Genomic DNA, 16,700 nt, shown 5'->3' with positions numbered 1-16,700 from the left:
AAAACAAACAAATGGTGATATTGCATTACAGCTTTCAGTTTTGGTAAAACCTAAAAACCCACTATATGAGAGTGAAAATTGTGAATAAAAACAAAGTAAATTATTCAATAAAAATTTAGTGATAATTGTAAATTAAAACACGCAAAGAATATATGTATGTATGTATGCATAAAAGAATTTGATTCAGTGAAGATTGAAAATAGTGATAAGGTGCAAAATGTTCTTATCAGTGAATTTCGTGAGCGGTAAGTTTGGCACTAAAAAGTTGATTATTTTCAGAACAAAAACTTAAAATCAAACTTTAATAGAAAATATTTTGTTAGTTGCTTAATAGAAAAAGAATTAAAATATGCAAGTTGCTTCGGTATTTGTGACTATTTGAAAATGCCGGTTGGCATTACTTTACTTTTAACTATTGGAGTGTTTTCGTATTCTCCAGAAAAAATTATCCAGCAGCAAAAACTCTGAGAATTTAGCAGCGTTCGCTCTCAAAGAGACAAATACCGACAGTAGTGCGAGTACGCAAAATTTACAAAAACCTGCTAACTTCGAAACAGCTGATCACTTTCACAGTTGCCACAGGTGGTTCATTTAGTAATTTATTTTCTGCTTGGTGGTACAATGTCCCCGATGTGGCATCCAGTGTTGCCGCGTGCAAATTTTTCCCCTACTAAATTATGATGCATTCAAAAATAAAAGGAAATCTCCTCCAAATACCCATCCTTGTTCCAAATAGATAGATTCAGTTAGATTTTTGTAGCTTCAAATGTACCCTGAAAATTATCAAATTTCAAATTTACTCAAAACTAACAGTTTACTGCATGCATTTTGTGGAAAAATATGGTAGAGGAAACATCTTTACGGCAACCATAGTTAAAATAAAAAAAAAAAATCAGATTTTACGAACCAATTGAACAATTGTAATACGAAATACGAATTACGTCAGTTAAAGTCAATGAAATTCTCCATAGACCGCATGTACATCACTTTTCGAAAGGCCTGATAGTTTCTGAGAAATTAATCAACAAAAAAAAAAAACAAAAAACATCTGGAGTTATTAATTAATTTCTCAAAAACTATTAGGTCTATCGAAAAGTGATGTACATGCGGTTTATGGAGAATTTCATTGACTTTCGTTTGACGTATTTCGTATTAAGATAGTTCAATTGGTTCGTAAGGTATATGTTATTAAGTGGAATCACTCTTTTTTAAGCTATATAACGGTAAATTGCAAATATCTCGAAAACGGAAGTGGATCTTGAGAACAAAAACAAAACTAAAATTTTTGATACAGTGTTATTATTAAAAAAAATAAAATAAAATCCCCCTATAAGGCATTTTCTTTACTGCGGAAATAACTACTGAGCAATCTTGAAATTCCGCATACTTCCGCATTGAGTTGTGGAGCATCGCCTACGGTAACTCTGTAGAATACTTGTTCCACCATCTTAACACATGCATCCCAAGGTAAAATCAAAGAAATCGGCAAAATGCCGAATGTCTCATTGGTAGTCATAAGTATTTTCTTTTCAAACTCAGCTACTTTTGGTTCGTTTAATGAGTGCATAATTTTTTATGACAATTAACTGGCATCCTATGTAAACGGGATATATTATCCCGTTGGTGTGCATTCAAAGTTTTTTTAAGCTTTTATTGACGCCTGTTGTAAATGCAAATATTCTTTATGAGAAAATATCCACACAAAATTAAAACTAAAATAATTCGTTATCCTACTTGCAGAACAGCTCATTGTGCAAGTTAGAGCTGCGAAAAAATCAAAACGATATCTACAACAAAAGGAGCAAAAAAAGAACTTTATATGCGAGATTTAGTCCCAATTAATGTTATGTAAACAGCCCAATGGAACATTTTATCCCAGGTCATAGTTTCTCTTTAAAGGATTTTCTTTGCTTTATTTGATATTATATCGACCCGAAAAAGTTACCTAAATTTCTTTAAGTGCGATGCTTATAGTATGGTAGTGAAGGGGTTAAGTAATTTGTTTTAGCTTCTTTTTCTTCATAAAGAAAAAACACAAAGCCTCGAATATACATATTTAAATACATATGTTTGTGTGTATGTAGCTTACAGGTGGCATAATATTGTTGCCGATTTTGAGGGCGATGCCTTTTTTTTTTTTTTTTGTATTTAAGATCTTAATGTAATTGTTTAACAAGGAAATTTTCGTATAAAAAGATTTCTTATTGTTGCTATAGGGAAAGTTCTTATTGATGTTATTAATAAGAAAAGGTTGATAAAATAGAAGCACTTCCAACTGCAAGCTGACATTGTAAACCCCCTCGCCACCTTCCATTGGTGCGTTGGCAGATGAGGGTTGCAGCACCGCAGGTTGCCTTCGATCTCCCCTGGCGTATATGATTCGAATGGAGGTCAGACTCGTGCTCGCGGACGCACCACCTACAATTTGGCACCCTCCCGCACTTTCGCAGTGCAGTGGCTGTCCAGAGTTTTCACTGCCTATTTAGCAACTTCATTAGACGATTTTGGCGCCTCTCTAGCAATGGTTTATTTTGATAGGAAGGTTTCTTCTAATTAAGATCGCTCTAGACCCTACCTGGTTGCTCTTCAAACTACTTCTCCGACACCTTGTGGCCCAGTCAAACTTCCCACCCATGCTTATCGATCAACTTCTCTGTACTCTGGCCACCGTGGCCATGCCTTGGTCAGCGGTCAAAGCTTCCGCAGGCGACTTCGCCCGTAACTTTTCCCTGCGGACGATTTCACCTCCAACCAATTAACCATCAATACTTCCTGAGACCGGTACAGAGGATGAGGCCGGTTCTGACCCAGCTCTGCAGGTAATATCAAAATCTGCTTAACCGAAGTCTGCCAAATGTTGAAATGTCATCCCACCGTTTGAGATCCAAGGTTACATAGAATACCTTTTTATACGTACTATCTATAAATTCGGCTACTTTTATGAGTCTTGCTAATAAAACTTATCTATTCTCATTGCAGTTACCCTTCTCGCAGTCATTCTAACTCTCTCTACTCACTCAACAACAGCAAATATGTCGAACGCTGGTCAACTCTCAGTGCAACATGAATTCGCCCGTAAGTCAGCGCAATTCGCGATCAATTTGTTCAATTTCATGTATCACAGAGAGCCCCAGAAGAATATTATATATTCACCCTTCTCGATACAGACATGCGTGGCTATGGCACGCATAGGGGCTACCGGTGAAACTGCGGCCGAACTTGACCGCGGACTGGGCCTGCCATCGAGCGATGTGTCTGTCATAGCAGACACCTTTCACAACGTCTTGGCCACCTACACAAATAGTACAATTTTGAAAATTGCCAACAAGATTTACGTCATGCAGGGCTACCAAATAGCCCCGAAATTTAATGAAATCGCTACGACCAAGTTCTTTTCCTCTGCAGACAGCATTGACTTCCGCAGTAGTGTTGCCGCAGCGAACACAATTAACCAGTGGGTTGAGTCCCAGACCAATAACCTAATTAGAAATCTCATTTCGCCGGACGCGTTGAACGCAGAGACACGTGTAGTATTGATTAACGCAATTCATTTCAAGGGTGAATGGAAGTATCAGTTTCCGAAGCAAGCAACACGAGAGGACAATTTCTACCTGAATGAAGTCGATTCAGTTAGAGTGCCAATGATGAATGTCAAGGAGACTTTCGGTTATGGTGTCATACCAGAGCTGGACGCAGCGGTGCTCGAAATGCCCTACAAGGACTCCGATCTCTCCATGCTGGTTATATTACCCAACTCCCGCACTGGCCTGGCCAGTCTGCACGAGAAACTGAAGAGCTTCGATATCTCAGAGATCACACAGCGTTTGTATCCAACGAAAGTCATAGTGAAGTTTCCGAAATTCAAGGCCGAATATGATATCGAGCTGAATGAAGCTTTGCAAAACGTAAATAATATTTTTTTTTGTTAACGCGAAATTGTTTCTCGGATTGATTTTAAAATTCCACTAACACACACGGCCTCTTTTGCAGCTTGGTATGGCGCGCATGTTCAGCAGACAGGCCGAGTTCGATAATTTGCTCGAGTCCAATGAGCGATTACAGGTCTCTAAAGTAGTGCACAAAGCCTTCATCGAGGTGAACGAAGAAGGCACTGAAGCCGCAGCGGCAACCGGTAAGCATGACACCTTTTTTTTCATTGGCTAAAACATCTTTAGTTTAGTTACTTGTAATGAATTTATGTTTTTAAGTTTAAGCTATCATCGTCAAGTCTGCTTCATTTGAAAGAGACTCATCGCTGTTTACATTTACGTTCATACATAAATACTACATATATTTATCTGCAGTGCAATAATTATCTACTTGTGTGTATGTGTGTTCTGTTTCTGTTCTTTCATTAGGCGCCATTGTACGCAAAAAACGTTGTGCTATGTCCTTTTCCGAAACGCCGGAATTTCACGCCGACCATCCATTCTTATATTCGGTTATCAAACGAATAAGTCACGGAGCGAAAACTTCACCATTTCCATTATTTTTGGGTACAGTGAACAACTTGGATGCTGCGGTCGCATCCGAAAAGCATGATGAATTGTGAAAAACTTGGGCTCATTTAATTTATGTAGTAGTTACTGTTGTACTTGTCATGCTTTCACATTGTTGTAATTTATCTCGTAAAGTTGGAAAAAACACTAGGAAAAATAAAATAAAAATTAGAAAGCAAGAAATTTTTAGAGGAACGTAAGCATTTGCGTCCATTTGGGCTAATTTCCACTAACAAGCCGCGCGTAGCAAGGAGGGATGTAGAGTGATACAGCTATTGTGATATTATTTATTGCGTTTGCGGACCCAGTCTGAAGAGCCTTTAAAGGTTAGATAAAAAAAAATGGAATACCACACAAACAAATAAAATCTATTATTAACAATCTGAATCTTGATAATCATAGAAACACTTTTACTAATCAATTTATTATGCAATAAGCCAAACATTATTCAAAACTTCTTTTCTGGCGAAAGGGAGACGAGACATTACATTGAGATATTCTGCTCTCCAGCGGACTTAACGTCCATCCCACCAAGAACGAAATGGCACCCTCTCGCAATGGAGTGGTGCTCACTCTCTTTACAAAGTTTAGATATGCATAGGCCATGCTGTAATTCCCGACATCAAGTTGGACAGGAATCGAAACCTTAGGGACCATTCCATGAAAGCCATAACCAATCTCTATGCCTGCAAGGAAGTTATCAGAAAAATATTGAGTCTGAAACCAAGCATTAACCACTAGCTGTGCACAGTGGTTAAGCGCCCCATCCTTTTCTATGAGTTCACGGTAGGGTAATGCTAATCAGAGAAGCCTTGAGGATCATATCCAGCAAAGTCCCAGAAATTTTACTAAATCATATTCAAACAGACCTTTGCGGCAGATTTCAGGTCAAGTGCAAGGCAACCAAATTGATTGCGGCTCATACCTGGAGAGAACTTAAGTTCGATCACACCGAAATTCTGAACAACATTTCCGTAATTATATGTATATATATAGGGGAATCACAGGTTTTCTTAAAGAATTTCAGAGAACAACTAATGAAATACCCGTAAATACTTGGGACCAGGCTCGACTGCAAAAACACGCATTTTTACTGATAGCTCAAAGCTGAAAAGTAAGATTGAAAGTTGATCTACTCACAAGAGCAAGGAAGCTTTCCTCCGACTCGGTAGTATTTCAGCCTCTTCACATCGAATTACAGTAGTATGGAGACTATACAGCAAACAAGCTCGCAAGGATGAGAATAAATCTGTATTCGTATGGAAAAGTAGCTTATGTCAAAAGGCTGGCTTTAGCTCAAATCGGCATTCGCAGCATACGATTGCGAATGACTCACTGATGACGCTGAGCCGTTGAAAAGAACTTTTGGCAAATAAACGCGCAAGAAATAGTTCCGATACTAACAAGTCGATATTCTTATTAAGTCTCATCAAAAAATTCCTTGTCGTTTAAAGAATAAAGGGAATGCCGCATTATACTAAAGCCAGCCACTCGACATAAGCTACTTTTCCATACGAACACAAAAATATACGCTCAGTAAACTCTGCGCGAGGTGGACATTCTCCGAAGACAAGAAATATATTTGAAGTCGATTTATATATAAAATGGCAAGATTTTTGAAGAAATAGTGGAATTTTTAACCTTCTATCCGGTATGAATGTTAGCGTTTGGACATAGTTTGGTTGAGGCCATAAAATAGCTGTTTCTCTGAGATGGAAAAAATACGTTGATCACCATTTTTCTCAAGTTCAAAGCTGATTCTGAACTCTTTTGGTCCCACAACGAGCCAAAACATTTGCAAACACATACACACTGCGAACATTTCGTTTACTTACAGTAAAATATTTCGCACACATAACCCTCTTAAAAAATGCCTCTGGCATTATTTCATTACCCGGTCTGATTTAGGTGGGCTGCGCATTCATGGGATTTATAGAAGAGCCTCCCCAATTCTTCGCCGACAGACCATTTTTCTTTGAAAAAAAATTGTTATTTTGTGGTTAAGTTACGAACCCCAATACATATCAAGAATACTGAAAATGAAAGAGTAAAACAAAGCTGGACTCGGATCGTAACATCCGTTCACGGATCGAAAACGATACGAAAGAAGATCACGTGATACGTCAGGCAGTATAAACTGAATGGGACAAAGAGTACGTTCACGTATGTCATAATCCGAAAAATGACGAGTAGTACGATATCGTATGTGACGATTCGAGCCCTGATTGGAACATTGGCAACCATCGAAGATGTAGAAATTATTAACATTTTTGAAATCGTTGCATGTGTACTACATACTTAGAGCAATTGTAAAGGAGTTCTTATTTAGTAGCTAGGAGCGATTTAATTAGCAGGTCTTTCAAGTGAGTGGAAGCTATTGAAACCCCACTTATTTTATAAAAAAATGTACTTGAACATAGGTACATACGTACATACACACCCATGTACGAAATGTATGAAATACAAAGTGATTATAAAAAGGAGTTATGTTTCTGACATTTTAACTTACGTCATAAAGCTTTGTTTACCAAAAAAAACAGAATGAGGTGATTCACAAGTTGTCGTAACAGTCATATTGCGATAAAGTCATACATTATAAAATGTTTAAAACTGTTTGTGGTTGCTATGAATTTTTAAGAAATATTTATACATACATGTGTATATAAAAAAAAATGTTCAGTTCAACTTTGAGCTATGCCAAAAACTCACATCCCCTTCCCTTTCCGCTCCGTTAACTTTGGAAAATGTGTTTTTAAATTATACGCCCTCATTGAGAAGTTTTTTCTCCAACTACAAATTGAGATAAAAAAGAAATGGTAACCAACTTTTTCAAATTGTTTGCTACTTTTTCATTATTTGACCAGCTTAATCTAATGCTGTTGGTCCGATTTCCATCACCTCCAAATTTTTGAAATTTGTTGCACAGTGTTATTATAAAACATGGTGTCGCTACCTCTGAAAAAGATACGTCGGAAATTACGCTTGTATAGCTTTTGAGCTTTTTGAATAATCATTACTATTGAGTGAAAAAATAAAACACATTATAATAATCACTATTTTTGATCGAAAAAATTAAAATCAGGTAACATTTTCTTTTCAGCGAACAAAGTTAAACTCAATTATTAAATATTAGTTTTATATTTTATTGGAAAAACATATCTGCGTGCGATCGAGCGTTTTTTTGCCATACTTAAAACATGTTGATTTAAGAAAAATAAAATAAAAAAATAATGATTATTTTCTGTTCCTGTTTTTAACCTTTGACTTTATAATACTCGTAATACAAGAGTTGTGAAAAATTCATTAATTTTTTAATGCATTTAAAGCAATAATGCCACTGTAAAAAATTAATGCATTAATTTTTGAAATGTAATGCAAATACATATCTCAATGCATTAATTCTGAAAAATATAATGCTAATGAAATTTATTTTCATTAAATTATCCAAACTAATGCTAATGAATAAATTTTGATGCATTAAAGCTTTTAGTAACTTTGCTGGTTTGCATTATTAAAAACCATTAATTTTTTTTCTAGTGATGTATAAATAACCTCACATGTACACGACTGAAGACCTATTCTGATCTAAATCAATCAATAAACCGTTTTTTAGTTCCATTTGACAATGTGTTTTTACCTATTTGACCTATTATTCCATTTACTCTGACAGGGTGGACACCAGCCTTAACTTCCGCCACTTTCTTTTTTTAACCTCAAAATTCTACCCTCAATGTCAATAAAGAAATTTTACTTTAATATAAAATTAGTTTATGTGTTATAATGCAATAAATTATTGCAATAGCATTCATTTAAAAATTTTTATGTTCATGTAAAAAAATGCATTAGCACTATTTCCTCTCAATTAATGCATTGAAATTTTCATTTATATTAAATTTCAAGAATTATGGCATCAATTTTTTATATTAACATTAAAATTGCTATGTATTAAAAAATTTATGAATTTTTCACAACTCTGCGTAATACAACCTGGTGAAAAATGGGGAATGCATCACCTTTTACTACCAAGAAAACATTAACGAATACGGTTGTAAGAAAATATGCATTGCAGTGTAAGCGAGGTGGTAATGTGTAGCCGAGGAGTTGAAACCCTATCGAAAGAAAAGTGTGAAAAGGAATTTAAGTATCTATATGTATAAGTATGTATTTTTTCCAACTAGGGATGCCAGATCGTAATAAAAGATAGATTTTTAAATCGATTCAAATCGAATTAAAGATAAAGCAGCCCCAAAAATAAATGTCATGAACTTTTGACAGGAATTCACTACCAATATATTATTTTGGTGCGCTGAACACGTATACGAAATCCGTTTTGCTCCATGACGTCAGGATTTTTCCCCAACCACAAAAAATATGGCGAGTGACAGATTCGTGTTGAGCGCATCAAAATATCCAAAAAATAAACGCCAAATTAGCGCTAAATCGCCCAATCTGAACAGTTTGCATTATTTCCGAACTATAATTTTTCCAATAATAATTTTTATGCTATAAGTAAATTAAACGATGAGCGTTCAAAAAATAGGGTTTTTAAGGCATTAGTTCCTTGCTTTGGTTAACCTTCAGTGAAATCATTTGAAACAGTTTTTAACCATTTCTGCTTTCGTTTGCAAAAATCGCCTAAGTTTAGAGTTTGGTTTTACTTTAATAATCCATCGATCTTTTTTATATATTTAACCCGTAAGCCATGCTTCAATCTGGCTTCGGTTATTTCAAACAAGCACACAGACTCCTTCACATTGACACTACGAACAACACACAACAGCATTCAGCGCCACTTTTAGAAGACAAAGTTTATTTAAGTCCTTACGTTTTTTTTTTGTTTTTATCGCTAAAGAATCTATGACACAAAAAATTTCTTGCATTATTCCCCTTACAGCTGTGATAATCACCCGCATTACATCGGTGGGGATGCCAGAAATTCCTCGCCATTTCAACGCCGACAGACCATTTATCTACGCAGTTGTGAATTTAAAGCGAATCTTATTATTTGCTGGCCAAATTACCAACGCCAACATTTAGAAAGCCGAGAAGGAAATTGAAAACAATTTTAAAAATGTAATTCATAAATATCTTTTTCAAATAATCCATTTTAAATTTATTGAACGTCGATGGCTTAACTCAATCATTCGGAATTTTTAGTAAATAAAAAATTTGCAGTTTTCATAATTTTAACGATAATTTCATATGTAGCACGAATACTTACAGTTGAAGGTTTGTTTTTTGGGCGATATCGAAAAACCTGTCGTATTGCCTTAAAGATGACGTTAATTAAATATCGCTAAAGGTTTCGAAAGGTATATGTGACGGTTTATTGCATTGAAAGGAGCGTCGATTTTTGTGCGACCCGTGAGTACCTTTTAACTTCTCTTATCCCCTACCGTCGATAATAAATCGATAACAATGTCAATAATAGTATCCAAAGTGACGAAAGATTACTATTGTTGTTACTGCAGTAATGTTTTTTTTTTTTTAAAAAAGTTGGTTTAATTCAATCTATTACTTGTATATATATATATATATATACGTCAGAACCATGTACGTTTTTTTTTTAATAATTCATTGGTGGAGGTTTCATTTGTAAATGCCGTCTTCCGTGGTGGTGGTCAACCGCTTTTTTCGGAAATGTGTCAATTTTTTCTTCAATTCTTCAAAATTCATACCTGGTTTATGGTTTTCTGCGAGAGGGAAGTATGGCTTCATAAGCTGTTTCTACTATTATGTATCTATGTAGCATACATGTACCAAGCAAGAATGATAGAATACAAGAATGCGCCGATTGCAGCAGAATTCGTGAGAGTAATTTTAGCGTGACGTCATCGTAGAGTTGACAACTGAGAGCGGCGAGAATGAGGGCGACTAGTGATGTGCTGAATTGTCCCCAATACTCGGTACCCAAAACTTAAAAAAGATTTCGGTACCCTATACTTCCTTTTCGGTATCCGATACCGATTATTTACATTAAACCCTCGCCATTATATGCATTTCAGGTTTAGAAAAAACTTTCATTACTAATTTATATGATATCGGCTAAAACACTTGAACTTATCGAACAAGAAAAATATTATTTTATCAGTTTTAACCTTAGTCGATCCAAGGTTCAAGAAAAATACTTTGACGGATGAAGAAGCCTTTCTGTAGCCAGTTAGCGACAAGTTTCGGATCGATATCGCACTTGTTGACTTACAAATATTTGATATCAAACGTCGACAAAACCGATACCGATTCGAAAATTGTCGTTGACTGGTTACAGAATCTGTCCCAGGCCTACAAAAATGATATCGTCTGATTCAGCTGGAACAAAAATGCTTCAAACAAGTAAGGGTTTCTCTGTATTATGGCATCGAACCGACATATATAACTACATCTTTCATTTGAATCAGTAAAAAAGCTCTATTGGCTCTTACATTCGGGTTTTGTTAGGCGTTTTTTCCATATTTTTGGCCTATGTGCGCTTTTATTCGAAACCTAAATGTTTCGGTACCGAGTATCGAGAGTATTCGGTACTTAAAAGTATTGACTCAGCACATCACTACTGCTGTCTTCTATACTATGACGTCACCAAAACAGCTGATTCTGTCAAAATCACTGAGAGCCGAGTAGCGGTATTCTCTGTATTCTCTCCACCGTGTGTACCAACATCTCATTTAACGAAGCTTATCGCTTGATCAAAGCATTAATTTGTAAATAGTTTTTCAATAATGTAATGTGTACAGTATATTAATACATGTCTTCATCCATCATTTCTCACATGTTTCCATTTAGTTTTTGTTCTGATATGTTTACAAATAAATGTTTGTTATAACTGGTGGACCATATATATATATTCATATACATATGTATCTGTATGTAGTCGTTATGTTTTTCGATATTTTTAGCTAATGATCGCAAGCATATTTTCAATTACTTAATATTTTTTCAGGCATGATTATGGGCAGGTCACTACCCCGACTTCCACCGCCAGAGCTCGTGGTAGATCATCCATTCATTTTTATCGTATATAGTGATATTGCGGAAATATCGCTTTTTACCGGTCAATTTACCAAACCATAACTGCTTATAAATATGTATGAATGTGTGTATGTATGTATATAAATACATGTTTTTAAAATTTTTTTTTATTTTAAGCAGATCTTGCATGCATGGAAGAGATACATAGATTTACAGATACGTACATACTATATATTAAGAGAAAAATTTGTTCGACTAACATACAGGTCCGGAAGCATTTCAGTATTACAAAAATTGTTACTATCATCTTAAAAGCCTTTTTTTATATAAATACGAATTTATATCGTTAATTTATTCAATATATCGTTAGTTTTACGACAAATTTTTGACATACCAAATTATTTACATTTATTTATCTACAAATAAATTTCACCAACACCCTTATTCTAGAACTCGAATTTTCGTAATTCGTAATTCGTAGCTAAGTTACGGAAAACGAAAAATCCACATGCTGCAACCCTTGCGGAAAAATGTGCAAAATTATTAGACTCTAAAATACCGAAAATTAAGTAAAATCTTTAAAACACCCTCTACATTAAAATTATTAGACTCTAAAATACCGAAAAATAAGTAAAATCTTTAAAATTGCCCGCTTTGCTTCAACGGCGTGGATCAGGGGTCCCACTGAGAAAAATTTTATCGAATCCCCCAAATTTCATTGTTTATTGTCTTAATAGCAACTAAGTAATTTTCAAATATCGTTTAATACATTGAAATATAAGATTTATATAAAAAAAAAAAAAAAAAATTAATGCATACCACCAATTGCATACTTTCAGCTATTATGGTGCAATACTGTAGCTTCGTCGCCCACACTCAGCCACCCAGATTCAGCGCTGATCATCCATTTATCTATTTAATAAGCAAAGGAACTTATCGCCTGCCATTGTTTGTTGGAGATTATGTGAAACCATAGTGTTAGTCATTAAGTCAACCACAAAGCATTCTCTATTTTCAATTGTTGCATAGAAAAGGACAAAGTGTAGTACACAAAAGTGTTCGGGTATTTATTATTCTTTTTCAGAAATGTCACTCATGTAGTATAATTATTGCAAATAAAGTAAAAATAAAAATACATACTTACATATTTGATTCGGTTGATTAGGAAAGGGATTAAGTCAACATTTTTTTTGATACGACAATTTTAATGCAGTTTGATTCGTTTAACGGGGCTATGTTGAACTCCACCAAATTTGCCATATCGGAAAAATTCTGACTTATTTCCTTTAGTAGTTAACCGATTCATTTATACATTTAATTAAGGGTTGGTTCACTTGATCTACTTTGTTTCCCGACTTCCTAGTCGACACTTCAAAGACTAAGCCTTAACTAAGCCCACTATGCGGCGACAGTGGAACAAGGAACAAACTGCTTGACATTCCCGATATTTCACGGTAGACGATATCGAACCGAAAATATCGATATTGTACTCACTTAAAGTATCGCTTTAAAAATATCGCCTACTCATTAATATCGGAATAAAAAAACTCGATATTTCAAATATCGTTACCAAAATTCAAAAATGTATCTGAATATAGATCTGGTATATATGTAGGCCGCTGAGGTGTAGTGGATAGAAGTGCGCAAAGAACCAAAATGATAAACAGCTTCCTATAAAAGTACAATCGCCGTTCAGAGTCGACATAAAACTGTGGGGACCCCCTTTGTGCCACAACATTAAAGCTCGGAACACTTTGACGACAGCAAGCGACAAGCAGCATCTGTCAAATTTTAAATACACACGTTCTTACGGACACAATTATTTTGACGACAGCACGACATCTTGGCTGCAGGACTGCAATTGTCGACGTCACCAAATTAAATCTATTTCTAATTTTGCCGGCGACAATGAGTAGATGTAGTGCTGCAAAATTAAATTGTCGCAAAATTAATCACATATTCTTGATTGTTCATGTTTTTCTTATTTACTTAAATAAAAATACACAATTTGTGAAACAAATATACCAAAATGTCAAACTTTAAAATCAGCTGTTTGCTATGTCGCTGAGGTCTTCAAAATGTTTAAGAAGCTGGCTTCAAGGCGACATTTGTCGACAAAATGATGTCGCTGTCGTTACGTCGTGAAGTTGCAGTCGTCAAAGTGTTCCGAGCTTGAGGCGCGCGTGGCAAATCGGAGGAGAAGCTCGGCCAAACACTAACATATTGTGTAAGCGCTGCCGCGGGTTGAAATCCCACCACATGCAATCCCAACTACAGTACACATTTCGGCTCTTTAAAGCCTAATTTATATCGGGAAGAATTGTTAATAACATTATCCTTGTAATGTGCGTTTAAGGCATTCGATACGATACCTGGTTCTGGTACTCGATTCCAAAAAATATAGTTTTAAAACTATCGAATAGAAAATATCGGTATCGAATGCCAAAAGTATCGATATGGTATCGTATCGTATCGTACCAAAATTAGTGTCCCTAGCAAGTACTTAGAGTTATTATATTCGAATAAAATTTTGCACAGCTTATTTTCAAACCAAAAACATCCTTTTCCGCCCTGATCTATCTAATGTACATATGTACAAATATTTATTTTTAATAACAATCAGAGGTTATATTCGATGTAAATAAGCTGGTTTAATAATTAAATAATTAAAGCAAATACTACTATGCACTTTTAAGAACACCTTTTTGTGCTACCTTGCTACATTTTGAAGGGGATTGAATTCTTCCCCTTTTCCCCGTGCTTCCAAAAATATCCCTGTGGGTGGGAGTGTAAAAAATTATGGAGAAAAGCTATTTACAAAACCTTCAATAATTGAATCATGGAATGTACCTTCAATCCATATTGGAATTATACCAGGTGAAGTAATTAGAGCGGGGAGAAAGATTTTGATACTGCCTTATTAGAAAATTTGCCTATAAAATTTGATTATGAGGCAACCGAATGTCAGAAAATAAAGAGAGAAGGCTGTTTTATTACTTTAGCTGTTTTTTTGCATCATGCCTTGAATGCAGCTCATTTTCGAAGAGAAATATAAGACAATTACTCTTCTTAACGAATAAAAAATACTCTTCTTAACGAATGAAAAATACATTGGATAACGAAGGGTCTGTTTTGCTAGAGAACGGCCAACTAGGCCACATTAGTTATCGAAGGTTGCTTTTCCAATCATTTTCGAATTGTTAACCAACCCGAATGTTTATTGGGTAAAAACGATCTTAGAAGTAGAAAGATCGAAGAAAAATATAACAAAAATCGAAGAAAAAGATAACAGATCGTAGAAGTATAGGTTTAAAAATTTAAAAATTGTTTGGTCGGAGTTGTAATAGCACTTAGACTTTATATGCCAACGTGTGACTTCTGTCCAGGATTATTTATAGACAAAATAAGAATGGATGAAGTTCAATTCACATTTGCTACTAATGACAGATTGGCGCTTAGAAAAAACTACTTATTTTCTTTGGTTTTTTTTTTGTTGTTAGTCGGAGATTGGGCTCTAACGTTTAAAGTATTTTGTTGCCTAAATAAAAAAAAATTTTTTCGAAATATCTATAAGAATAATGAACTCCACAGGTTTTCTACCGATTTTCTACAATTTAGGTTTTATAGTAAGATGATAATTTATTTTAATTACAATATATCCCATTATTATATAAGAGAATTTAAGTTATTTTTTTGCATCACATTTCGTAAATTTTCTATTTGTTAATAGCCATGACGTCTTACTTCAGTGGACCCGCTGCGCCTATGCTGCCACCAAGAATTTTTAAAGCTGATAGGCCATTCGTATTTTTAATAAAAAATAGAAGGAATTCTCTATTATTTGCTGGACAAAAATCAAATCAATATTGAGGGAAGGGATGCTAATGACCTTCGAATATATTCAAAAAAAAAAATCCAAAAACACATAAATTTAAATTAAAATACATACTTACGTAAAAAACATTTTAAATGTACATATATAAATTATATAATAAATTGCATACAATATTTCGTATCTAATGAATAATATATTCACATTTTATTATTAATAAATAAATTTACATGTTAAATGGAAAGGTATTTTTATACATAATATGTATGTATATGTATGCAAATAATATTTTGTTTTAATTTCTAATCCTTTTTAGCAAATAAGATACAGCAGCTGAATAACATTAAATCATGATAACATATGTACATTAGGGTGGTTTAAAAATGCATGTGAAAAGGTAAAGTCAGAAAGTTTATGCTCTCATCCCCTAGGATTGTTCTATACCGAAAAAAATATACCCCTATTTTTATTTTGAATTAAAAAAATATTTAGAGGTCGCTCAAAGCGCTTAATGTTTTCCCTTTAATTTATATAGAAAAGAAACAACTTTTCGTTGAAATGGTATAGACTCTGTTTCTCTTCAGGAAATTCCCAATAATATCCACTTCTTTAATTAACAATTTTTTCATAGTAGCTATATTTTTTGGGCCCCCAAAAACCCCCCCAGAAAGTATAATGGGGAGATATGTAAGTAAAAAATCTTTAGTATTAAAAAATCGAAAAATATTGATTTTCAAGAATTCCATACAATTTGTACGAAAGGATGTTTTTCCCCATATAAAATATATGGAAAACTTTGAGCGATCTCTAAATATTTTTTTATTTCAAAATAATAAATTTTGGCATATTTTTTCGACATAGAACATTCCTAGGGTGTGAGAGCATTATTATTCCGACTTTACTTATTTTGGACCACCCTAATGTACATATGTAAAACTGCATCTTATCTCCATCAAAAAAGTGGCATTTAGGTTCTTTTGCTGTGGTGACGATCATACATATTTATTGACAGCCTAAAAGTATTCTAACATAAATTTACTAATAACTACATATGGATGTAACATTCAATAACGGGATGCATAAACGCATTGCATACATACATATGTACACATTGTTACATACATACATTGGTATGAAGGTGGGCATATCCTTCCATTCGGGGGGCCATTCCATTAATGATTAAAAACATTTAAATCTAAACCAAAATTTGCTCTTAAACATTTCAGTTTGGCGAATAATGCCCGTGAGTGGGTTCAGACGTAAGCGTTTCATTGCTGACCGCCCCTATGTGTACATCATACGTTCCAGGAAGCATGGAATTGTTTTTATGGGACAATTCGCTAACAACTAAAACTTGAGTTTATGGCGTGCCTTACAGATTCAATAGAACTCATTACTGTAAA

The 16,700-nt window shown here is 34.5% G+C and overlaps 1 protein-coding gene across 8 annotated transcripts in view; it reads left to right on the top strand.

Moving 5' to 3' along the window:
* Nucleotides 1-16,700, top strand: part of LOC118743450 (alaserpin-like) — a 34,339-nt gene extending 17,639 nt beyond the window's left edge. The window contains exons 1-4 of one of the 8 annotated variants that reach the window (XM_036476121.1): nucleotides 22-245; nucleotides 2,980-3,905; nucleotides 3,991-4,132; nucleotides 4,359-4,772. In XM_036476121.1, the coding sequence (XP_036332014.1) occupies nucleotides 218-245; nucleotides 2,980-3,905; nucleotides 3,991-4,132; nucleotides 4,359-4,552 (1,290 nt within the window). In that variant the 5' untranslated portion in view covers nucleotides 22-217 and the 3' untranslated portion in view covers nucleotides 4,553-4,772. Of the gene's footprint in view, nucleotides 1-21; nucleotides 246-2,979; nucleotides 3,906-3,990; nucleotides 4,133-4,358; nucleotides 4,773-9,393; nucleotides 9,573-11,436; nucleotides 11,582-12,304; nucleotides 12,603-15,195; nucleotides 15,380-16,523 lie in introns of those variants that run through there. The other 7 variants (XM_036476125.1, XM_036476119.1, XM_036476120.1 and 4 more) reach the window with 7 other exon arrangements.

This window comes from Rhagoletis pomonella, unplaced genomic scaffold (assembly GCF_013731165.1).
Source record: "Rhagoletis pomonella isolate Grant_MI unplaced genomic scaffold, Rhpom_1.0 Rhpom_scaffold_00007, whole genome shotgun sequence".
Classification (NCBI taxonomy): Eukaryota; Metazoa; Arthropoda; class Insecta; order Diptera; family Tephritidae; genus Rhagoletis; species Rhagoletis pomonella.
This window is presented reverse-complemented; position numbering and strand designations above follow the sequence as displayed.